Source organism: Frieseomelitta varia, unplaced genomic scaffold (assembly GCF_011392965.1).
Source record: "Frieseomelitta varia isolate USP_RPSP 00005682 unplaced genomic scaffold, Fvar_1.2 scaffold_587, whole genome shotgun sequence".
Lineage (NCBI taxonomy): Eukaryota > Metazoa > Arthropoda > Insecta > Hymenoptera > Apidae > Frieseomelitta > Frieseomelitta varia.
The window spans coordinates 703,525-729,188 of NW_025110353.1; the positions used below are offsets into that span (position 1 = coordinate 703,525).

Sequence of the window (25,664 nt, forward strand, 5' to 3'; positions counted from 1 at the left end):
TCACAAATATTCTCTGAAAATAAAGTTGATTAGGAGAGAGAGAGGGACATTCATTTAAAAAATACTGCTATTTTTCTAGAAAGTCATTAAAGAACATTAGTTAAAAATTATAGAGTTTTGCAGAAATATTCTATAAAAATTGTGTTCTGAATGTTATTAGAATATGCACATTAGTAATATATCATATATTGTATGTATAGTAATATATCACGTGTATCAAAAATGTTTACACAAATTAAAATTTTACAGCTAAATATATTTTAGAAATAATAACACGAGAAACACGTGTGAAATCTTGCTTTGAAATATTTCAATTGCGCGTTAGTTTTCGGAGAGACATATAAATTGTATCTCAAATATATATAAATTGTATACCAAATATTACCCAAATGTTATGAATAAAATGTTACCAAATTTCCGTGAAAGTTTTCATCAGTATCAGATTGTCCATTAATAATCGTGGCTGTACTATCTATGCTGTCTCTGCAATCAAGGAATAACCTGCACGAAAAGAAATCGAAAGTTAAAACGAACAAGACAAATGAAGCTAAATATGTGAAAATGAAAAAAATAATCAATTTCAAAAAGAGCGTACGAGACAAGCTACTGGTGACGCGAAAAGTTTCAAATCACTACACGATTTCGTTATTATAATGCTCAATGAATCGTTAAACACACGTGTATTAATTAAATGATATTAATGAGCTACAAATGGAAGTAAAAGAGTGTCGAAAAAGTGACGCCATCGAAAAGACGCCACCGAAAGTTACAAACTTAATGAAACGTAATGCGTGTTGTTGTCACGAAACTCGACAACCGAATGACTTTCCGCGACACATCTCGCCTAGCAATTGAGAAAATAGGGGAAGGTTATCCTGTCCGAACAGGTACGATAAATAAGACGAACATAAACATTGTGCTCGTGTTGTCGTTTTGAATTTCGAGCTTCAAGGCCTTCTCCGCTTTACTTTATTTGAGAAATGGAAATTTCGATTATATTACGCTGTAGAATTATTATTTTAACCATTAAATACGTACATTCTTAATAAATTATTGTTGATTTTAGTATTAGAATTGTTAAGAATTACGCATGATTTAATTAAAGAATAAACAAATAAATAGAAAATGTTATCATAGAAGTATATATGTAAAAGCATATAGTAAAATGCACATATATATATAACAATGAATTAATCAATTACAAAATTACAAATATTTGTACTGGTTAGAATTGAAAATAAATTTCGACATAAAATTACTTAATTTTGACTTAAAATAACTTTTAGCATATGTTCTGTTTAAATGTTTATATGCCATTATTTCTTTAATTGTTGAAAATTATATGTAATAATTATTTGGTTAAATCTTACCTTCAGTTGAAGTCGAAAATGCATGTTTTATCTTAAAAATTCAAAAGACAATACAAATCTAACAACTATTGTAATAACTTAAATTTTTACCTGAGAACTTCTGGATAATACTTCTTTTTGGATGATTTTTCTGTACAACACTTTCTTCTTTATAGACGAGGTATGCTTTCTTTCGCCATTTTTCCCGTTTAAAAATCGATCTTGAGAAATATCGATTATGTCGAGAATCGTAGGATGTCTGTTGCATATTTCACCGTTGGCGCTGCAATCGCACATTTCGTACGAAATGTTAGCTGGAAATAAAAAATAAAGAATTCTAGGTTAAATCAAAATTCAGAATTGTTAAGAATTATGCAATATATAAAGTTAAAGAATCGACAAATGAATAGAAAATGTTACAGTAGAAATAAAAGCATATTGTATGTAATAATAAGTTAGTCATATTACAATGTCACAATATTTGTATTGGTTAGAATAGAAATTAAATTTTGGAATAAAATTGTAAATAACTTTTAGCATGGTATGTTCTGTTTAAATGTTTATATGCCATTATTTCTTTAATTGTTAAAAATTGTATGTAACAATTATTGAATTAAAATTATATATAATAATTATTTGGTTAAATCTTACCTTCACTTGAAGCCAAAAATGCACGTTTTATTTTAAAGATTCAAAACACAAACGTAAATCTGACATCTATTGATTTAAATTTTTACCTGAGAACTTCTGGATGATACTTCTTTCTGAATGATTTTTCTAAGTAACACTGTTCTTTACAGACAAGGTGTGCTTCCTTCCCGCTTAAATCGATCGTGAGAAATATTGATTGTCGATAGAGAATCATGGGAAGTGAATTGCATATTTCACCGTTGGCGTTGTAATCTTTAACTAATTGAAACCCAATACGCGTGCATTTTGCACGAAATGTTAACTTGAAATAAAAAATTAAAATTAAAATTTAATCTAAATCAAATACACATTAAAATAAATAAAGACGTCATCTAATTCATATCTAATTATATTGTTAAAATATATATTCCAATCAATTTTTTCTAATACTTTTAAATAGATATAAGTAATCAAATATATAATAAATTCTTCACCCTAATTTCCATCAGTCGCTGTTTTAAATCGTTATATTCCTTCATTAATTAAGTACCACCAATTCAATAAATAACTCTCGGAACAACAGATACAGCAACACTGTCCATATTGTTTGATTTTAATTTCTATCGCCAATAGCGCTGTAGTGCAGTGCAATACTTGCCTAAATCGGTACTGCAGGATGTGACACGAAAATGGTAAAGGGATCCTAGCATCCAGAAATCGTAGGATAAAAAAAATATATTGTATGATAGACATAGACGAAGTATTCCTTCATATACCTCATCTAATGGTAGGTCTATTTATATACCTCATCTGTGACTGTGTCTATGGTTTCCTCTGGATGGTAGGATCATTCTCAATATTACCGATTGAAACAGATTATCAAACGACCAAGTTTATCTTCACAGAGTTCGTCTGTGGACAACGCTATCTATTATCGGTACAAATAGATTTAAGCGCAGGAGATAGTTTCATTTGCAAATACTTTCAAGTTCAACAAACTGTATACATTTAAAAATTGAGGTATCATGCATTTATTTTATAAATATATAGTAATTGAAAAAATTTTCTGTATATTTCTAGGAAATATTTAAAGTGATACATGAAGCTGCTTATTTAGATGCATTTATGTAATACGTAAACCGAGTATAAAACTATCTTCAAAGTAAAATTAATCGTTTAAAATATCGTCGTGAATTATAGAAATCTTGCTAGTATAAGTTATAATTAAATGGAAGATAGAGGAAACATGTAAGAGATGTTCACTTAAAAATAAAATTTCGATAAGATTGAACAGTAGAATCTAACTGGTCAAATTGATCATTTTTTTATCTTTTTATAAAAATTTTGTTCACAATGCTGTACTTTTGAAGAGATTGCGAGATATATTTAGAAAGGCAATTTCGTTTTTTTCCATGGAATCTCCATAACCGTTATGTCGACGCAAGATAACAATGCAAACAATTAACCACCAATAAAGCGTTTCCGGGCTGGTTGTGCAACCGAGTATATAGGAACGCGATGAGCATCGTGTATCGCGAGAAAATCGCTTTGCGCGAACATTCAAGGTTCGATCAAAACCATCCACCTTTCGCTTTGATATAATTGCCAGACTGAAGATGCCTTCATCGTCTCTTGTTATTTATCTTTTGCATTACGCAGTTATTGATGACCTTGCGTCTAACTGTATTACGAATTAACTTATTCCATCACGTTTGTCATATATTATAATAAGAATATATCGATGTCAATCTAAACAGAATTCCTATTTTCCAAATAAGATCGATTAAATGCATTTTTCCTAATTCACAATACTTTTGAATGTGCAAGTACTAACAGGTGTAGATGAATACTCGTAAGCTGCAACTTTCTGGATCGTTTGATTATTACGTTGGCTCGTAAAGCATTCGGATGATGGCAGTACCAGCCATGCCTTTGTTAGCCGTAATGTTGGCCAACATGGGTATAATTCACCCCACAGTTTCAACAATCGATCGTCAATTTGCATACGATGAATCTCCTTTCAACCTGCATCGCATTCAATAACGGTGTAAAGTTAATTCATGCAATACGTAAAGATTAATGTTCCGCAGTTACTGTTGTTATACGTCGTCGAAGCTTTCTAACAAATCAATCTATTTAATTACCTTTCGAACTCGTCAATATATTAGCTGTTTTGTCGTGTTAAATGACCAGAATTCCTATTATCTTATTCATTCCAGAGACACTTTTTTCAATATTGTATTCTGTCTATAGACAATATTGGCCAAAGATGTTTTGCTTGCGACAAACGTTCACGGATTGAAAGAAGTCATCAACAATTAAAGAACGGAATCGGCCGTACAGACCTGTAATAGCACCTCATTTTCCCCAGACTAGATAACTATAATTTGATCTTTAAAATTGAATCTTTAATTGCGCGCATCCCATATAACGATGATTAGTTGGCGCCAGTCAGAAAATAAGAATAAAATAACACTCACACTTTCGTACCGACACGCAAATCTCTTCTCTGATCGGTTTTCTTGGGTATTCTTTCACGTATGTACTTATGCCGCGCACACGGAAACGCTCACTTCCTATTCGAAAATAACAATTTGTGTCGAGGTTGCCGCTTGATTATCGGTTTGCGCAGAATATACTCGACGAGAAGAAGCTCCTCACACAGAAATTCCCGGACGATTAATAAAACTAGAGTCTTGAACACGCTTGTTCTTTATCAATTTAAAAACATTATTATTATTGCCTCTAGTATCAAACATTCGTACTACTTGTTTATCTTATTGTATATCGTGTAGACATCAAAACCAAGATTCCAATCACGATGTTACACGATCGCATCGATTAAACTGTCGCGTGTAACAGGATGAATTCGCAGTGGTAATTCTCTCTTTAACGAGTTTCCTGTTTCTCGTAAATATCCGTTTACGTTCGTGCGAATCGGTACACGATCGATCGAATTAGTCAGGCCGAATGTTTGATCGATCCACCTCGACATTGACCTTAAACGTTCATCGCAGTCGGCCATGTCCACGCACGAGAAAGAAAAAATCGTCAGTCGACGAGAAGGCGGCACTAGGTTGCGTAACGCGCGAGATTTCTTAGGAATTAAGAAACGATAAGCGTGATCAGTGTACTTGTCCTGGCAGTTGTGGCCTTTGCTGAAACGCCATTACAAGTAAATCACCTTCGAACAGCGGTGCTCGCGATGCGACAGTAGAAAAATCCCGCCGCTCGTCAGACGATTTTACGCTTAACCTTGTAAGAAGGCCGAATTCTCGGTATAATTTTGCATTCGAGTACAACGTTAATGATTATCTGTAAAAGGAACATGATGTCTGTGGATTTTAAGACACGCAAGAGGCTTATACATTCAAAGATCCTTCCGTTTCTTTCATAATTTCACAAAGAATTTCGATGACGAATAATCAGGTTTCTCGAGCCGATTACCTTCTTTTTTTAGTAAAATAAATTCAATAGATGATCCGTGGAAAAAAACATCATTGATAAATATTTCTTTACCATCAATTATTTGTATTATTATTTAAAAGAGAAAACATATAAGTATTAAAAATGCAGCTAGATTAGTAAAACTTTCAAAAAGTGCACCTGCATCGTTTTAGCTTGTAAGGAGGTGATTATGTAATCTATGGAAAGGATGATCGACAAACATCGAAAACTAATCGTATCTAGTCGAGGATCGAAGACAAGAGAAGCAAATAGATCGACTCGGTCTTCTTCCATATTCGTACCAAATTTTTCATCGTGCAAGTTCAAGGTTCCATGAAGCGATACGAATACTTACAAGGTCATCGAGTGTGCAAATACCGTGATTATAGCCGCATACAGCATGCAGCATGCCGCATTCTCATTGTTGAAGATGAGATAGGATTGATGTAAACGGCACGTATTAAGACATGTCTCAAACTACTTGAGGCAAAGTCTCAACGACCTGCTATGATCCTTTGAATTTTGTAAACGACTAGTAGTGTTTTCGTTGGTAGTAGAGAGTAAGAAACTGCTATTGGATAATTGATACTTTCTTTGGTTCACGATCAGCGTTACTCAATGAGAATGATAGAATTAATCATCGACCGGCTTATTACTCACTCAATTTCGAAATATCCTGCGCTGAAGAAAGAGACAGACGAAACTTTCATGATCCTTTCATTCATAAATCCGTGAGTTGTGAGTTGAGTCTAGCAAGATCAAAGAACACGTCATACTGGTTTCCAACTGATCGCTTTCTTAATTTTCTTCTTCCCCCTTTCGCCTTTCTGTGTGACTACGCGAGCGCCAGTGCATGTATCAATCTTCGAAAAGGATAGTCTTTGAAAAATAATTTTATCATACGTTGTAATTACTCTGCAATGCTGCTCAGTAATTTTCATTGAATAACAGAACATCGTCGTTGGAAAACAAAAATTGAATCTGTATATTAAATTCAGATTCATTCATCTAAACGCGACTTCCTGTTATGCGAAGGAAACAATGCACGATGTAAATAACGAACAAATGAAATTGGCATTCACCATTGATGTACTACTACAATATATCCATTAAATTTATCCTCGACTAGGTCAGTGTTAGCTTCTCATTAGGATCTCGGTTAGTCACCTTCTTTTCCCTGTTTTGAAACGACACGAAGCCACGGTGGTGGCAGATCGTATCGAAAGAATGGAACAACTGTTTTGAGGTCATGGTCGAATTGCACGCCGAGGTGAAATGTATGCCATATCGATTGTCATCGACACATTGCATCGAAACATTGCGCGTACACGTTCGCGAACTACCGCGATAAAAGCCGCGTGTCCGATGACACCGATAACTTGGATGGAAATATCGACCAAGAGTAACCGCGGGTAATTATGCGGACTATTCGTTCCGCGGGTTCCGGTACCAGCGCGTATCACTTTGCTACCATTCGAGCTTGTCGTACCAATACTATAGCGGCCATTTACAAGTGTCGTTCGTTGGTATCTGAATTGCTTGCCGTTTCATTCGTGTATTTACGAAATACGATGGTTAATTGCCATACGAACCATTGGAACAGTCTGCAAACTTAGTTTTGTCTACAGAAAATCGATTTTTAGACCAACAATCAGTCGCGACAGCATAATGGAGCTTCAGAGGACGAACTAATTAAGCTAATTAGCTCTGCTTTTCATTAATTTCTTAATTCATTTCCGCTAAATTCATTCAGTGCAAGAACACAGCGTACATAATGATAAATTCTAAGATTTTGGAAACCAGTGATTATTTATGGAGTTGACCAATACAGAACAATATTTATTACCATTCTCTAAGTCCAACGAAGAGAACTAATCACTGTCCGCTTTAGAAGCTATTAATACAATTACGTAGCTGTACCAAGCGATATTCGTATTCCTTGCTCGCAAAAGACTTATACATAGATAACCAAAATTAATTACCTATTCAGAGGTACTTCCGTGACTCTAATTGACGTCAGAAGTAACTCTTTGCTCTTTGATGTCCTTGGACAGTCAATTGATTTTAGAGAGGCATACACAAGAAAGTTTATTAAAATCTCAGATTGAGAAGCAATCGATTTTTCTTGATCTCACAGGTTGCCTGATTCCCTATATGACAAAAATCGGATCGCTATAATGGGATAATGATGAAAAACTGTCAGACAGCGATCGAAAAGTAACAGGTGGCGGAGAAAATAAACGAGCTACCATTGTACAAACACCAATTATATAAACCGTCTGTCTTCCGACAAGTTGTAACATAAACGATGCTCAACCATACCGGAGAACAAGAGAAGCGCGCAAAACCCTGCTCGGCGACGAATGCTGCAACATTCCAATCCTCAACGACGATCCCTTGGCGAGAGTTGGCAAAAGGGTGCGTCGAAACAATTCCCCGGATACACCTGATCGCGGCAGGGAACCCTGAACGTTTGAGGTGGGAGGTGGAAGGTGGAGTTACGGATGACGAGTCTCGGCCCTGGTAGGGGCTCCTGGCGTCGTTGCGTACCCTGGTAACATTGGACCCCCACTTGCTCGTCCCGAAGTCGGAGGCGCATATACGACAGGCTCGACACCGATATACCCGACAACGACAACGACGCCGACCGGCGACCATCATCCGTCCAAGCGTCTGCAGTTGTTGCAGTCGGCTCACGGCGCTCACCGTCGAGCACGCGACCGTATATAGTTCCAGGGGATTCCCGGCGTTTCCCTCTGTATATTATTCCGTTTGCTTCCTTCGGTACTTCGGCAATCCTCATAACCGGCCGTTTTCCACGTTGCGACTCGCGCCAAGGATAATACCTGTAATCGTTGTTCGCGAGATAGTGAGTCACACAGGTGCCACAAAGCAGACCGGACAAGAGCGATCCGAATTCCATTTCTCCTTCTGTACTTTTTTTTTTCTCTTTCGTGAACGCACACAATCACATTGTGGCACGATCGGAATTGGGAAGACCTGGAACGAACCGATCGACCGGTCCCCACACGTTTCATCCGTGCGTTCACGTCTATGTCTACTCGACAAGTGTTTCGACCATAGTGAGGATACTCTCCCGAAAAGAAGGGAGATCCTCCGTCAAGTGACAGTGAGTAAATCCCATGTGAATTTGGTGTACGAGTCTGAGGATTCCTGGTGCACTGCGGGAGAACCTCGCGAGAGAGCAAGGGAGAAACGTGGTGGCGGAAGAAGATCTCCTCGACGGAATCGATCGGAGAATGTGCATGTGAAATTCGAACAATTCGGAGGGGAAGCGATATATTCACGAAACGAACGCGATCTTCTATCTGACTTTACAATATTCGTCGAGTTTTTGCCTTTCTATTTGCGTAGGATGTTGTTCCTATGAGCGAGCAAGAGTGCGCCCGTGGGAAATCGTGCTACGTACGTTTCGTTCCGCAGACTATTTCCTCTATAGTTTCCATTATTTTGTTTCCCAGACGGACTTTCGATATTTTCGTAGACTCGGTAAATCACCCGACCGATTCCGTTACTCGCGTTCGCGGAAAGTTCAAGGAAATACGAGAACGCTCGCTTGCCAGCTCGCTCGATCGTTAGGCTCGCCCGATCGCTTTCTTAAATCGTTATTTTTAGCGGGGGCCGATTATTTCGCGATCCCGTGCGCTCCATTATATGGTAATTGCCGCGACACATATTCGAGGACGCGGTGTTACTTCATGCTCGAGTAACTGTGACATATTGGAAGCGTAATCGATCAAGCCACGAAGCCCGGTCGCGATCTCTTTCGAACTTCCACGATTTTTCTCCGGCAACAGTCATTAATCTATAAATATTCGTTCGTGACGACCGTGAATCGTCGTTACTCGATTTTCGAAAGAAGAGATTAGCATTCTTTTCAATCGAATTTTCTTTTCCTTTATCTCGCGATACAATTGTCATATCAAATCGTTTGATCACTTTGTTCCTTCACCTCGTGCTCGGCATAGATCATTGATCGTAGACGTTCATTGATCGACGCTCACTGTTTTTTATTCGTGTCTCGTTTAAAATATGAGTCAACGTTGCTTGATATATGAAACGATCGCCGCGAGCAACATTCCAGTCGTTCTAATTTTTGGGATACGCTCGATTTTTATACAATATATACAATTGCGATACATCTGTCGGAGTTTGCAGAACTGTTCTGTCCTCGTAAATCATTGCGTATTGTAGAGTTTAATACGACTCGATTAATATTTACCCGTGCAAGTCCAATAATCGTTCTTTCTGTTATTATTTCCAATAATAATAATCGATGTCTCACGAGCATTATTTATAGGAATGGCTCTCCCAACTGTAACCACAAGATAATTCCTCGATGCCTGAGAAGGTGCAAGAAAATATTCCACAAAACGACTTTAAACGAATTATAACTACGATGCTTAATACCCTTATCGTATTTTACTGAAAAATGTTGAAAGGAACGAAAAGCATGACTCATTGACGAGATGTAGAAAGCTTCGATAAACGTGTTGCACGATCAAACTGTTCGACTAGACGATTTACGATCCCCGTAAAAGATTATCGTATCGACGTCACGTTCGTTTCCATTCACGAATCGATAGGAACAATAAATCACGGTTATCTGGGGGCCAGCTGGAGGTTGCTGCGTACGAATCAACGTCACGTTGCAATAACGGAACTACGTCATAAATTAGCAAGCCAGCCTCGGTAGCCAGGTAGCCAGGACAAAAATCCTAGCCATCTCGCGTCACACCGGTTTCTCCCGTGTTCTCGGCACCGTTCCCTACCACGCGATCCACAAAGGTCAAGTACTTTTCACGCGCAGACACGACCATCCTTCCGGTTATCAACGAGATCCTTATCGATTTTCCTTACGGCACATTCCTCTCAACGAGTCTCTAACTGTTCCAGCGTTAATAGAATCCTGCGATCTTTGTTCACTCTCGTTCTGTAAATGGAATCCTTTGTTCCACGATCTTTTTCAACGCTAATGGAATCCCTTGTTCTTCGATTTAGACAAAGAATCCAGGATTGAAGAGGGAATAGAGAGAAGATTGCCAGCGGGAAAGATCGTTGGATCGTGAATATCTGGTCATTCAGAGTTGAGAAGGAGGGAAAAAAATTATATTACGAGGATTTTTGAGATCCTTCTGTTGAGAAGAAAGTTGGAGGAACAACTTGTCGAGAGAAAGATATAAAAGTGTAGGAGCGCACAAGTCGAAGACGTCGGAAGAGCGAACGTTTACACGCTTGTAAAACGGTGACACGGAGGGGATTTTACATGCGTCATCGTCGTGCGGGTACAAATCGCACGCGACCATACGCTTCGACGACAGTACACGTGTATAACGACGCGCTCGATTGCTCCTGCGAAACACGGGGCTACGATCATCCTTCGAGGATTCACGGTGATAAATGCGGTGCCGGAGATGACGTCCTCCGCGTTCTCCAAAATGACGATCCAGTTGGTCTTGCTGTGCTTGATCGTCACGTGCAATGGTGAGTACATTTCTTTTCTATATTTTGTTCATTGTTAACATTGAGATTATAACGTTATAACGAAAATGTGCAGTTTCGGTTCATTTGTAAAATGGGATAGAAATTTCTTGAAAAAAAAAAGAATGGGATAGAAATAAGTTCGATAACATTAGTTAAAAGTGTGGAATTCAATTCAATAATTGTAACTTAATCATTCTACAAAGACTGCTTTTCGCTGAAAATTCAGTAAGAATCTAAAGTTTGTCAAATTTACATACTGAAATCTCATTGCGTTTTATCAGCAATTATTTCGTCTATATATAAGTAATTCACTTTGTCATAATGGTAGTTTTCTTTTTTTTTTTTTTTAACAAACTGCGTGACGCAAATGTTTGTGTAAGATTAAATAGTTTCGCGTGTATTCATCGTCGAATGACTTTCCGGCGGATCTAAATTCAATTCAATTTTCACGTCGAGAAAAGTCGACGAATTATCGAGAAACGTTAGAGTTACAATGAATCAATGACACACGGATAACTTTCGAATGGCTGCCAATAAATTTTTATTTGCCAGTGCGGCAACAAGAATTTAAGAATTTTAATAATAGAGTGATAATGTCGACTAGTTGACATGGACGAATTAATATGCTAGAAGTCATCATTTTTTACGACTTCGAAGGCCTTAACCTCGACAAGGGCCTTTAGTATTTTAGTGCCATCACAGAGATTGCATTCGAAATGACTAGTACGAGGGCATTGGTTCCTGCTGTCAGTGACACGTAATTTTATGTTTTTATTATTGATCGACAACTGTCGAATATCATTCATTCATTTAATCCACCTTCAATTAGAATTGCACCTACTAAATTTGAATCATTAAAAATCTTCTATCGACACTGCAACGTTTGCACGCGATCTCATTCGGAGATTTTTGAATTCAAGTGATTTAAAACCACACTGAACAATGACCAAGATCTCCAAATATTCTTTGCATTCCAAATGCATTCTCTTTGACACGCAATCTATTAATTAATTCTCTCAACCGAACAAAACATGCAAAGTTACATACCGTGTCCCTGAAAGCGCGTGGAAACCGTTTCTTGAGCAGCATCTTGGCAATGAAATTTCTCAAGGTGATTCTCCGTTGCCGTGTTTCAGAATTTCTATTTCTCTTTCCACGTTCAAGTGGACTTAACACTCGCGCTCCGCGATTCTATTTCATTGAAAACGCGACACGTGCGACTAGTTCGAGCCACGCGAAAATCTGTGTTAATAGATTCGATTCACTTTCATCGAACGTTTCATTAGAATAACAAGCGTCGAACGATTTTTACACGTCGCGAAACTACACAGCATGAAATCACTGTGATCTCGGACGCACTTATTCGCGTAATCAGGACAAGACGCTGAGCATCGCTTAGAATTCTCCACTCTTGCAACAGCTGCAAATCACTCTAGATGATTTCAATATTATTAGAAATATAACTGTAACTGACTATGCCCAGACGAAACGATTTTCAAGTTGGATCAAACGAGCTGCTACTTTGAAGTAATAACTCCGTTTTAGTTACGTAGAATATCTTGCACGTTATAGTGATTTCTTGATTTGGATAGATTTAATTATTCTAGACAGTATATAATCTCTGCTCTAGTATGCAAACTTGAATCAATTTGAGAACAGTTTGGAACATCGTTGGCTGTTCCAAACTCACGTCAATTGTGCCATTTGCTAGAAAGAAAATCAATATACAAGTATGTGCAGTTAGTTCATTTTTATGCGAACATTTTTACATTCTGTAAAAAATTATTCATTAGAACGTTCCGGCAGAATAATAACAGAACTATAAAAGAACGTTATACATATGTAAGATAAAAAAAAAAAAAAAAACGAAGTAAGTGGGACTGAAATTTCCAGTAACACAGTTAGCTAGATACCGTAAAGAAATTTTGCATCTCGACTACAGTTCGTTACTGGGAATCGAAGCGATCGAGCGTGAAGAACTTGAAACGATCTCTGGACCATGTACCGTGAATCACCCGGAGAAAGAGGAATCCGTCCGTTTACTCGTCGGAATTTTACTCGTATAATTAACAAGTCACGTAAGAAACTCAATTTCTAATAATAATCGACGCATCGATGAGAAGAGGACAAGTAAAAAAAAAAAGAGAAAAAATACAGTCAAATATATTAAAGATATCGAAGATATCAAAACACAAACGAAGAAAAGAAAAGAAATATCAGTTTCAAGAGATAAACTCTTCGAACTGACGAATAATAATGCGGATCACTTTTGCGAAAACAATCATCAATTACTGTGATAGTAATATTGTTCGTGAAATATCTGATACATCCAGAATTTCGGTGATGGATCTTTTCTCGATCGTTTTTCTCTGAACGCGTTCTCGTAAAGCATCCGCAGCATGGCCAGGGAGCGGCGTGCTCACACGAGCCGAAAGAACTGGTTCTTCTGCGGAGGGTGGTTAAACTCGATGCAATGCGTGCATTTAGTGAAACATCGCTCTGGAATGCAAACACGTGGGGAAGGGTAGGAACCTGCATGGGAACTATCGTACGATCCTGCGTTGAAATCCACGCCGCTGAATTTTATGCATCCACGGACACATTCGTTTCGCTCTCATCGAACTTAGCCTCTTTCCTCGAATTTTACGTAACGCTCGGCCATTTCAAATTATTTGACGTTCTCCATTTTCTGTAATCCCGTGACACTCTTTACGCGTTGGTTTCTTGAATAACGAACAATGTGATCAACAACGAATAAATCGTGATGTTGGTGTAAATTTCAGAATCAGTCATTTACCTTCTAAAGCGAAAATGCACAATTCGATAAATTTCCAAGACGCTTCGTTCATCGTTCTCGCCAATTTAGAATCCATCGATCGAACACGTGCTGATTTTGTAATAATATATTTCTCGAGAATCCTCGTCTCAAGATACACGGAAATTATGAGTTTACTTAGTCTGGCTAAGAATAATTTCAATCAAAAAGAATTTATCGTGTTTTCTTGATCAACATCGATTTCGAACTCTCCGATCTTCGTTTGCGAATCACCTTATGTGCAAAGAAAAAAAGATGGAGATTTGATATACGAATCAATGAATCTTTGCACTTCCCAGAAGTACTTAATACAAGCTACTACATATAATATAGCTTAATACATAAACGATACATGCCTGAAAAGAGGCATACATAAAGTGGATTAAAGTAATTTGATCTTCGCGAGTCTCGATTTAACCGGTCTGCCTCGGCGTCGATTAAACCGCGGTTAATCGAGATCTCATTATATTAACGTACAGCTCTGAAACACAAGGAAGCTCGGGAAAATTCTTCGAACGAAAAGAAATATCCTGTAGAAATTTTTTCTTTAAAATCATTCTTCTTTGAAACACGATTCTTTACAATTTTTATCTTGGCGCCTGTCGAAAAGCTTTCTCCGCCGATCCTTTGATTGAAAGCTTCGAAAGAATCGATTTGGAGACTAGGTCGAAACCTTTCCGGGAAACCTGACCGTGGCAATCGTTTCCTCGAACGGTATTTCTTCCTTGTCATCCCGATTCAGAGTTATCGAGAATGGAAAAGATTTCGTGAAAATTAAACTGATGTCGCTGTTGCTCGTTAAGCTGGTAGAAGTAAGAATATAGAAGTTGGAGCTTTCATTCTTTCCAATCGCCATGACGTATAATTATATTTCATCTCGTGCGTTGAATCGTATGTGTAGATAAGACACGTTGCGAATTGTCTGAAACAGCAAGAGAGTCAGCTCCACTGACTTTCAGTTTTACGTCAATTATATTTCTGTAATCGCAGATACGTTTGTATCTTTCAATTTTAGTAATTTATAAAAAGAAGATTCCTTAGAGGAGAATTAGGATCGCGAGTGGCCTCATTTTCATTTTTTTTTTTATTAGTGAAAAAACAACATCAATGTTAGCTTTTGATTTCCTTTCACGTGAAAACAAAATTATTCGACGCTCGTTTCCGCAGAGAATAATTGCAGACAAATTTCACAATCGAGAAACACTTAAGTAGGTTACTCCAAAAAGTATGCCCGTCAGAAGTTGATAAATCGTTTGAAAGTTTACCGGTAACATCTTAGATATTATCCCGGAACGATTATCTACACGCGTTCCTCGAAGAATAGTTTCTTGAAACTCCTGGTGCAAATATACATTTTCCAGTTCGTAAGTAGGTACATATTGGCGAAAAATACTAACCAAACATTTCAACAAGTCAAACTTCATGCATTCTCTTAAAATACATATTCTTCGAGAACGTTGTTGAAATAACACTCCCGATATCCATAAATATCACTAGTATCCTCTGAAATTCAATTTCCATGAGTCATTGTTCGATTACTGTCGCGAAATCATTTTTGTTTTCGAAACGAAGCTCGAGATATGTTCAAGGAATTTCAGTAATCTTCGATGCGAAAATCTTGCAAAAAGACAACGCCCAATGGACGTATTTCGAATTTCGCAACGTCCTCTACGTAAGAAATGAAATCGGCTGGTGTCTCTGATCATCCTCTCGGAGATATCGACGGCAGGTTAGCGACCGCTGTTGCACGTTCATCGGCTTGTTCTTAATTACAGAACGATCGAATCTTCGTTTTTCTGCGTTCCTCTCTTCACTTGCGGCTGTTTCTCGTCACAAGAAACGACTGGCCTTCTCTTATGGTCGATAATCTTGGGATGGGATTCCATTGTTGTGGAATTAGTCACGATGAGACCTGCGAAGATACATCCGGGACGTGTAGCTGAGCCAGCTCGAATTCTTGAAACGCCGATATTTTAATCGCTGGGATTCCATTTCATGGTAGGATACCACTCGCGGTCACTTGACCGATAAATCATTTGATCGACCCACAAAAAGATCGTGTCACATGGTTAAACTGGTGAGTAATAATTAAAAAAGAATTGATATTTGACATCAACGTGGCAAAGAGATGTGTGTGAAATTAAATCGGAAAACTGGAGGAATTGCGGCGAACAACGATCGAAAATTACGTGGCGCAGTATCAAGGACGCGATGAAGAAAGTAAGAAAGTACAAAGAAAGTAAACGGTAGCCTTGGAACTGGCTGAATGAGTATGGAGTGGCTTAGATGCTGCGCGATCGCGTCCAATCTTGCTTTTCCTTTCTTTTTTATTCTCTCGTTTCGAAATTCATTGTTCTATCATATCCTCGATGAATGCTTTTCATCGAGCATTACAATAAATGAATTTCATTGTTCTTTCCAATGACAAACTTAAAGAGGTAATCGGCGAAATTGTTGGAAACGTACTGCGTTGGATTTATTAATATTAAATCAGATGGTAACACCTGCTCACGTGTTATACCACCTTGTGCAATAATTCTCACGATCCACAAAGGTAAATGACGATGGAAATTGGCCACGTCACAGTTTTGAATTAGTCTAGTCTTAAATAGTTGAAAGAAACGAGGAAGCGATGGCTTAATAACTACGTTGTACTGAAAGCCACTGTTACTTGAGAGAAAGTTTTTCAATAAAATCTCGGTTATTCTATACATTATTTTCTAACATTTCACATGTATTTCCAAAAATATAAGATAAATTACAGAAAAATAATGGCCATTAAAAACATATACTCTACACTTTTTAACTCAGAGAAGTATGTTAATTACACAGATCATTCGAGCTAGCAATACGATTATCCTAAATATCAACTACAAATTCTGAAGATTATACATAGTGAATATGGTAAAGTTATGTTGTCAGTTACTAATACGTGAAAGCAACACGTACATTCCTCGTAAAACGCGGAATCGACGAGTATGTCAATGGTAAAGTGGGAAACGACCTTCCAGTGTCAGCGACCATTCTTTGCTGGTCTTGAGGACGAGTTTCGCCGCACGGCGAATGTAACGACACATTACCAAGGACCAAGTTCGGCACGAACGCGTGTTACATACCATGGTCACGTAGAAAGTGTGGAACGGTGCACACGATAGCTCTTTCATTCAGAGAAATTTGACCGTGATCGTTCGCCGGACAAAAACGGCCGACTTTCAATACAATTAACGATACGAGCTATTTCGAGATAGTTCTACCAAGTTCTTACGTCTGTTTAACTGTTTAACGAGAAGTTGCTCATTAACTAGAAAATTCTGACGATATCGTAATAATTAAAGAGATAAGATTGAAAAGTGAAATGGAGAAGTGAAAATGGAGAAGAAAGTAACAGGAATATAAAAAAGAAAAGAGGAATTATCAAAACTCAATTTGATTGTCAATGAAATGGTAGAACTTGTTGTAGAATAGTTGATTTGGTATTCTAAACACAGTGTATCGAATCGACTTTTACAACGCTAATTCTCCGTGGTTCCCTCTTTTAGCAAATATTTTATTATCGATCCGTCCCTGGTTCTATTTGCACATGGCGACAGACGCGCAACGCAAGGCGATTGTCTACGTGACTGTCGTAGCTTCCTGCCCGATGTGTCCCACATATATGTTCAACCGAGTTCCTTCGAATCATGCTGCGATTCTTCATCGAAACGCGGATACTGATCACTTTTTTGCTCTCCCGAAACCCACGAAAATTGGACCAGAATCAAACGAACATGCATTAGCATTAGACAATAAAAACTTCCGCACAAAGTTTTTAAAAACTACTGCGAAAAACAATTAAATTCTAACAAAATTATTCTGCGAATTCTTCAATTCCCAAATGCTGTCTCAAAAAAATTTTTATGTGAGAAGCAACAGTTAACAATTTGATATTTCTGGAATTCTCAAACACGTTTGACAACCTATGAGGCAATTTTAATACGTGACTTTCCTTTTCTACGATCTTGCTAAACGTCGCTAAGTTATCGTACAGTTCGAAATTTCATTGAATTTAATCTCTGAATTTCATCGTGGCGATCTTATTGATAGGTATACCGGTGCCAGAAGAATCTGATGACGTTGCAACGATCAATGCTACCACGATCAGCCCGATTTCTATGGATCCCGAAATTCAAGGTCATTCGATGGACGATATCTTGCCAGGAACAAAGACGCCACAGAGCCCAGTAATATTCGTGGACGTTCCGGAGCACACGGAAACGGAACTCGGCTCGTCCGTACTTCTGGCGTGCCGAACCGCTAATCCTGTGGCCGAGTGTCAATGGTCCTGGCAACCTTTACCGCCGGTCCACCTGCCACTTCCGGATATCAGCGAAACTCCAGCGACCAGTTAGTTATCATTATCATCCCTTTTTTTCGACGATAACTACAAGTATTATAAAATAAATTTACCCTTGATCGGGTTTCTAGATACTAGATTTCGATTTTGTGATAAAAATAACCGAGAGTAAGATGTTCCCTTTTTTCATTTGTTTCGATTACGACGGAGACTTGATAGTGAGACAAACTTTCGATACCAGCTCCGTTGTTTTCCATTCGATATTCACGTGCCGCGTATTTATCGTAGTTCTCTCGTAATTTATAGCCACCACAGTCTCGGTGATTCAGACGACAACCACGCCGACTACCAATCCACTGCCGGTACGACAATTTCCTGCCTTCGGGAACAATAGCAACGACTGTTCCGTAAGATTCTCGAGTACGAAGCACGAACAGACCGGATACTGGAGCTGTGCCGCGAGAACTTCCACGAATGATCCTTTCACCAGCACGGAACCTGCTAAGCTGAGCATCGTTAATGAGCAACAGAGTATGGAATGTTGATTGTCTCTTCTGTCCTTCTAATTCGACATCCGTGCAATTACGTTAAATTTCCTGAAACTCAAAGCTTGTCCATTAGCTGACAATTAAGTAGTAATTAAGTAGGAAATAAGTAAGAAACAGCATGATGAATATTGATATTTGTAAATGTCCAGATCCCCTGGTCGTATTTGCGAAGCTCGATAACGTGGTCGAGGTACCAGCAGGATCTTCGGCGCAAATAATGTGCCAAATGAAATCATCCGTTCGCGAATGCCAATGGTCCTGGAGGCAGTTGAACCAATCACAACCGTGGAATCTCGAGGTGAAGCGATTTCCAGCTTTCGGTAACGACAGCACCGACTGCAGTATCAAATTCAAAAACGTGCTGCCGGAGCAAGAAGGATACTGGACCTGTGGCGCCAGAATCGATCCGAATTCATCGTTCACGCAGTCGAATCCCACTCGATTTCTCATTTCAGAAGGTGAGAGTTACGAATTCTTTTCATTAGCTCAGCGTGGCAACGTATACAATCAGTGAGAAACATTAGAAAAAAACATTGATTTTGTTTCGCAGTTGAATTCGTACAATTATCTAGAGGAATTCAAGTAGCGTCTGGTGAATCGGTGCTCCTCAGATGTCTGGTTAACAAACAAGTGGTACAATGCGAGTGGTCCTGGAGGGCATCTAACTCGAGTCAAGAACCTCTGTTAGTCAAGAAGTTCAATCCGAACAAAGATGCTGATCATGACTGTTCCGTGAGGTTCAAGAATGTCCTGTATGAGGAGGAAGGGCTGTGGACGTGCGGTGTTCGACTGTCACCAGATGGAATTCTTCACGAAGCGCCACCCGCGACTGTTAGCCTCTTACCTACAGGTACGAATACCTAATTTCTTAAAGAAATTCCTTAAATTATCCCAAACTCAACAAGCGATTTCTTCGTGCATTCTCAAAACGTAGGTTTAATCAATTGATTTGTCTCGATCGGTGTTTCAGCCAAAGTCAGCTTCGTTGAAATGCCGGCAGACACTTCCGTGCCAATTGGTACGGAGGCCACGTTGAAATGCGTAACGAGCAGCCGCGTGGAAAAGTGTACGTGGACCTGGAAACCACTTCACGGAAACGAACCAGAAATTATTGTTCAGGAATACTCAAGCAACGGCGACCTTGGTAGAGATTGCTCGCTGAAGTTGCCGCGAGTATATGCCGAAAAACAGGGTCAGTGGGCTTGTCAAGTGTCGATCAGCTCTCTCAATACCATGCTGACCTCGCCATTCGTGAAGCTCACCGTGTTCGAACAAGGTATCTTCGTTTCTATCCTCTTACATTTTTATCCTCGAAACTTCTGAAACTTCTTACTCCAAATATATCGTTACGTTCAATTTTTAGACGAAGTGAAATTCTCAGAGCTTTCCCAAGACATCCAAATATCAGCCGGAGGAAGCGTTTTCCTTCACTGTGTGACCTCGTCAGCCGTCGAACAATGTCGATGGTCCCTGACGCCGGTGAATTCAAACACCACGGTAGTAGTGAAACAATTTCCGGCTGCCGGAAGCGAGGCCAGGGACTGCAGCGTCAGGTTATCGCACGCACTCGCGGAACAGGAAGGACTATGGACTTGTGGCGTCAAGTTGCGCGGCAGACAGAACTATACGGATGCGCCTCCGGCCAAGTTGAGTCTCCTGGAACCAGGTATCATAGAATCTTGAGACGGATTCGCGACATTCCTTTCCTTTCATGGCTGAGAGTGTACAGAAAGCAATCGATCGGCAGATCCACAGATCTCTGATCGATTTTTTCGCCTCGCGATAAATATTCGTAGCAACTTCGAATCGTGGTCGTCGATCGGCCATAGATCTTAAAGAATATGCAGCACTAGCATATATTATGTATATATTAACAAATTACGGATGAGTCCATTGACTAGAACCATACGGTTGTAGAAGTTAATCAAATTGCCGGGAAATGATGTCGAAAGAAATTTATCACCTCGACGAACGTGTAATTCGAGACTGAAAACGAATGATAAAGATTGCATGTATCGTCGAGGAAGGTCGGCTCTTTGTTATTTATACAGAGAACGATAGCGTTTTTCCTACCGAGAGAATCGATCGTCGCCGATTCATCTCTTACGAAAACCATGATATTAACGACTGCTGTGACAGTATGCTGATGAATATCTTTGAATATTATTCATCTCATTTTGCTTAGTTGCAGGCAAAATTTCTATAACAAATATAACTTGATAGTCTTCTTACATGTTCTCTTTTTCTTTTTTTTATGTAGATATGAAATGAAAAGAATGAATATATATACATTAGAAAAAGAACTTCAATATTATTTCTCCGGCTTCATTCGGATATTTTAATGTTAAGTGACTCATCCCCTGCAATATATACATGATGTATCGTGTAACAAACATTAGCATTTGTGATCGATATGAAGAATCGTTTGGAAGAACGTCACTGAGGAAACACATAGAAAAAATAATAACTAGCTTTTAAAACATTGAGAAAAATCGATCGCATTGTTGGACTACATGTCAGAAAGTCTTAGAATATAATTGAAGACCGCGCGGATATGATCAAAGGAATAATTCGTAACAAGAACAAAAATAATAATCGATCGTCAATTGTGGTACTATAGACGAGAAATTGATCGCGTCTAAGTTCTTCGAAGACTGTTGTGGGTGAAGGCATCGTGTTGGTGATGGAATCTATATGATGTTTCATACTGATGTCAACCTCTCTGTGACGACATGAATGAGTCATCAGTCACATATATATTATAAAAGAGGTAGACATATGTATAAAAAAAAAGTATGTCCGTTTCAGTTTGCAATTTTTGTTTAAATGAGATTTATCATGTCCGATTTAGCATTTTTTCCTCAATTTTTTCTAAGGAATCCATTGTTATGTTTGCAACAATAAGATTCCTTAGTCGTTACCTAGCGTACTGTTACCGTATATACTGCATTTGCATCGATTAGTGTTAGATCATCTTAATTTATCGTTGTCTTGCTCCATTGTTTCCCTTGCAATTTCTTGATAAACCTCCACGAGGATTTATTAGATCGTTATGCCTAGCTAGTCGAAACCTGGCAATTAATGAGCAATTAATTATGCCGTCCGGTTTTCTCATACATGTACCATTAAAATGAACGTTAAATGGTAAATATCCAGCGAGATTGTGTTCCATCAATAATAATTATTTCATCCGTAATCATTAAATTCTTTATCTTATTTGTCAAGCACGCCATCATGCATCTCTCTGTGCTCACTAAACTACATTTCAAGCGTAATGTCTTTTTTTTATCCTCGTCGATGGCACGCTTAAGAAGCTCAGCTCACTCGTTAAATAACATCTATCACTCAATGTCATTCACCCTTTCTTATTTATATGCTCAACGGCAGGTCTACGCTCAAATGATTTCGCATTTAGCATAGTTAGTAGCCGCGTTAGTAGGTACACGAAACCGTATTGTGTGTGTAAGCCTTTTTGCGAGCACTCTGGCACATTTATTATCATTCGTCGTATTATTTATTGTCGAAAGTCGCTATTGACAGGGAAAGTGCTCGAGCTTTGAAAAAATGATCGCCATCGAAGTTCGCCGACTTATAATCCGTCTCCTTTTCTTTCTCCTTTCTTTTTTTACTTCTTTAACAAGACGGTGGATTCGAAAGTTTTTTCAAAGCGATGCCGATTAATTCAAGACGTTTTGACGAACAGCAGAACAATTCCACAAATTGCTCTGCTGCAAAAGAGTAACCAGGGAAAAAGCGTTCGTGCTCTTCGTTCGTCCTCACGCGTAACTTTAGATCTGAGACGCGTTAGCTAGTAACTATTTAAAAAGACTACTCATAGGAATTCTAATGTTTAAGGCTAAGAATATTTATTTGTTAAGCGAAATAGGTCGTTTAGAAGACCCCAGTTAATAACGATTAGACTCATCACGGAACCGTTAACAAATCAGTTGGCTAATCTGTGGTCAACGTGTTGCTAAACAAGAAGTCAACGTACCGATGACATTACGAAGATTACATAATAAAATTTTTTTTTTATTATACGATACGCACTTTCTACATACTCATTATATTAAATTACATGCTAAAATTAACTCTAAGTAGACAATTCTTACTGTTAAGCGTCCCGTTTGAGATGTTCACCTTTGTTTCCGATAATGTGACATTATCGTTACCGTCGCTCGATCAGCCATCACTAAAAAAAAAAAAAAATTAATTACGTTTGAATCATTGTAATCGTTAAAGGCACAAAAATAATATCGATATTAACATATCTTTAAAGAGGGAATTCTAATTGCGACATTGTCGTTCAAAGAGTCCCAGCTCAATACAAATTGCGTGCAATAATCAAACGTAGAACGCTTTCGTTCGAAGCTAACTAATATCTTTCTGTGTGCCATTGAGTTACTGTTAAGTTCAAGAGTATACAAAAATCTGCACCGGGATGTGATCGTTGGATCGTCGTATGTTTCCACGCGCGTTATTCCTTGAATATCAGTTTCTCCGGCATTGTAAACCATTTCTTTAAATAAATGATAATACGAAAATGTCATTTCGGTCTTTCTCATTCCCATTGCCTTTAATACTAACACATGTACACCGGACATTCATAAATGTAGGTATCATTAAAATGTGGTGTTTTTGAAATTTGAAATTGATTGGTATTTTTGAAAATATAATAAATCACCGATGATATATATACCATTAATGTAATCAACACGTCCCTTGTTATATGTGAACACATTACACACTCGACATTTCCGATACACACATTTTTCACATTCTGTATCCTAACAAAAAACTCTATCACATGAAATTTGCTTGTGCACGATGCGAACACGATGTACACGCATTGACATGTATTCCGAACCCAGAGGAATATGCACTACGGAAGAAGAGACATCAACGCTTTCGGTGATTGGACTAGAAATGAATGAATAAAACAGAGCAGTGATTACAGAAAAGATTAATGATTTTTAGAGCCAGTAACTGTGGCATTGTGGGCTGTGCCCCATCAAATGGTCACTCTTTCGTGCAAAGTAGAAACTGCGTTATCGAAAGTGCAATGCCACTGGATTCATGCGCCGAAAATCCACATTTATCAGAATATGAGTAGAACGAAAAGGTAACCTCTTAACATACAAGATTCACAAAACTGAGAACATCTTTCATCTTTCCTCCTTTTTTTCAATTAATTTTTAGGCACAACATACAAATGGATTATCATACAGGCATATGTACTTTGGAATTCAAACCTGATCATTCAGATTTGGGAAATTGGGTGTGCAAATTTACTGTTCCAAACACTGATGAAGAAATTGGAAGTGCAACACTTGTTCTGTTGAATAGTCTTGCCGGTGCGTATTACTAGTTTTCCTTATGTTATTAAATTAAAGATGAACGTTATCTATAAATATAATTTTATTTTTAACTCAATGTTATAGATGAAAAATTAGGATGGATCGTAGGTGCTCTAACGACCTTGATTTTATTTCTAATGATTATTATAGTTGTTATAGTCGTTTGTAAAACACGTTTATTTGTAAGAAAGTCATCACGAGTTTTAGAAACTATTCCTGCATCAGAGAAGAAACAAAATTTGCAAGCGAATAATGAACAGTATACTGAAAATTCATCGAAAGCAGATATACAAGTTTCTGAGCCAAATCAGAATGCAACAAATGTCGATAGTGTACTTCCTAATAGAAGTCCACAATTTTACGAGCGTGTTGGAAAATACAGAAGATCATCAAAAGTATATGAAAATCTTCGAATATGAAAGAAACTTGATCTTTTTAAAGTGTATTATGCAATTAAAATTAACTTGTAAAACAAATGTACTAATAAATAAAAAACAAAAAGAAACATAACAAATTAAAAAATATATAATATAAGAAAAATTTTGTTACCATAATTGTGTACACTATTTGAAAGCATCTAATTGGGATTGTATTTTTTCTAGATTATTATATAGATCTATGAGTTCTTTCTTATCAAACTCCACTGTTAATTTAGATTCTTCTTCTCCTGTCAAATTTAACTGCAATAACGACATTGGTCGCACATCTTTTTTAATGGAAGAAGATGCAGCTTGAATATTTAAACACCAATCAATGTCTTTAACCTAAAATAGAATAAATTAGTATAAAATATATGTTATTATTTCTTATCACCATATTGTCTCATACCTGAACAGGAAATATAGATATCTGTCTAAAATGATCAATTATCCCTTTACCATATGTAATCCATGCATTTAAAAATATTTGGACTTTCTCATCATTTATCTTAAAAGTGTCCTTCAAGGTACTTTCCATTAACTGTGGTTTTATAATGTTGCACGTAGCTTGCTTATAAATTAATATTATCGTATCTAAAAGACAAACTAAATCATCCTTATTCACATCCAAGGACACCAATAGTTTCTCCTCTTCTTCTTCACTGAATATTCTTGTATTAACACTCAATTGAAGTGTCTGACAAATGCGATTTATTAATAAACGGAATTTACTGTTATCTACTTGATTTGTTATTTTCAAACCTCGTTCAAGTCTGAAACAAATGACATAGGATTAGCTGGAAATGAAATATTAAATCACTGCGCTACCAATCTAAAATTCATTACAAATTCTGTTGATCAAACATTTAAAAAAAATAATAATATTAATTGCAATGAATTAATTTAATGAAAATGTATAATTTAAATATTACCGCGGTGTCACCGTAATCCACGAAGCCATGTTACTTGACACATTTATAGGTTATACAACTAATTTGAGTATAAAAAAATTGAAAAAATCAATCAACATGATTTAATATCATATCTTTAACGTCAATTTAATTAAGTAGCACTAAAATGTTCAAAAATATCAATTAGTTGAGTGTTGCATTTTTATATCACGAATTATGCATATATTTAGATGAGTATATCAATATTTGACTCTGCACTTGACAATTCTAACATTGATTAAAATTTGTTCTACATTTATAAATTACACAATATACATAAAAACATATTATAATCAAAAAGAAAAAAACAA

General features: G+C 37.5%; 3 protein-coding genes across 6 annotated transcripts; 1 reads left to right on the top strand and 2 right to left on the bottom strand.

The window, feature by feature from the left end:
- Nucleotides 1-262: 262 nt before the first annotated feature.
- LOC122534337 lies at nucleotides 263-2,623 on the bottom strand. Of its 3 annotated transcripts, none has more exons than XR_006307862.1 (4): nucleotides 2,474-2,623; nucleotides 2,001-2,301; nucleotides 1,461-1,663; nucleotides 263-501 (listed from the first exon to the last, which is right to left on the bottom strand). XR_006307862.1 is itself a non-coding variant. In XM_043664866.1 (3 exons), the coding sequence occupies exons 1-3, from the start codon at nucleotides 2,516-2,518 to the stop codon at nucleotides 393-395; spliced, it is 369 nt and encodes a 122-aa protein (XP_043520801.1). In that variant the 5' UTR covers nucleotides 2,519-2,623; the 3' UTR covers nucleotides 263-392. The 3 variants fall into 3 exon arrangements, 1 of the variants encoding a protein (XP_043520801.1); XR_006307861.1 differs by having other exon boundaries at nucleotides 2,087-2,301; nucleotides 2,474-2,617; XM_043664866.1 differs by lacking the exon at nucleotides 1,461-1,663 and having other exon boundaries at nucleotides 2,087-2,301.
- A 5,420-nt stretch (nucleotides 2,624-8,043) lies between these two features.
- LOC122534331 lies at nucleotides 8,044-24,517 on the top strand. Of its 2 annotated transcripts, none has more exons than XM_043664858.1 (11): nucleotides 8,044-8,556; nucleotides 10,449-10,931; nucleotides 17,830-18,129; nucleotides 18,386-18,610; nucleotides 18,777-19,085; nucleotides 19,178-19,477; nucleotides 19,598-19,903; nucleotides 19,991-20,293; nucleotides 23,605-23,749; nucleotides 23,827-23,981; nucleotides 24,069-24,517. In XM_043664858.1, the coding sequence occupies exons 2-11, from the start codon at nucleotides 10,862-10,864 to the stop codon at nucleotides 24,401-24,403; spliced, it is 2,448 nt and encodes an 815-aa protein (XP_043520793.1). In that variant the 5' UTR covers nucleotides 8,044-8,556; nucleotides 10,449-10,861; the 3' UTR covers nucleotides 24,404-24,517. The 2 variants fall into 2 exon arrangements, with proteins under 2 accessions (XP_043520793.1, XP_043520794.1); XM_043664859.1 differs by lacking the exon at nucleotides 8,044-8,556 and adding an exon at nucleotides 8,571-8,852.
- On the bottom strand, nucleotides 20,930-25,604 carry LOC122534335 (COMM domain-containing protein 10). Its single transcript, XM_043664863.1, has 4 exons — nucleotides 25,336-25,604; nucleotides 24,813-25,176; nucleotides 24,534-24,748; nucleotides 20,930-22,819 (listed from the first exon to the last, which is right to left on the bottom strand). The coding sequence occupies exons 1-3, from the start codon at nucleotides 25,362-25,364 to the stop codon at nucleotides 24,548-24,550; spliced, it is 594 nt and encodes a 197-aa protein (XP_043520798.1). The 5' UTR covers nucleotides 25,365-25,604; the 3' UTR covers nucleotides 20,930-22,819; nucleotides 24,534-24,547.
- Nucleotides 25,605-25,664: the final 60 nt, after the last annotated feature.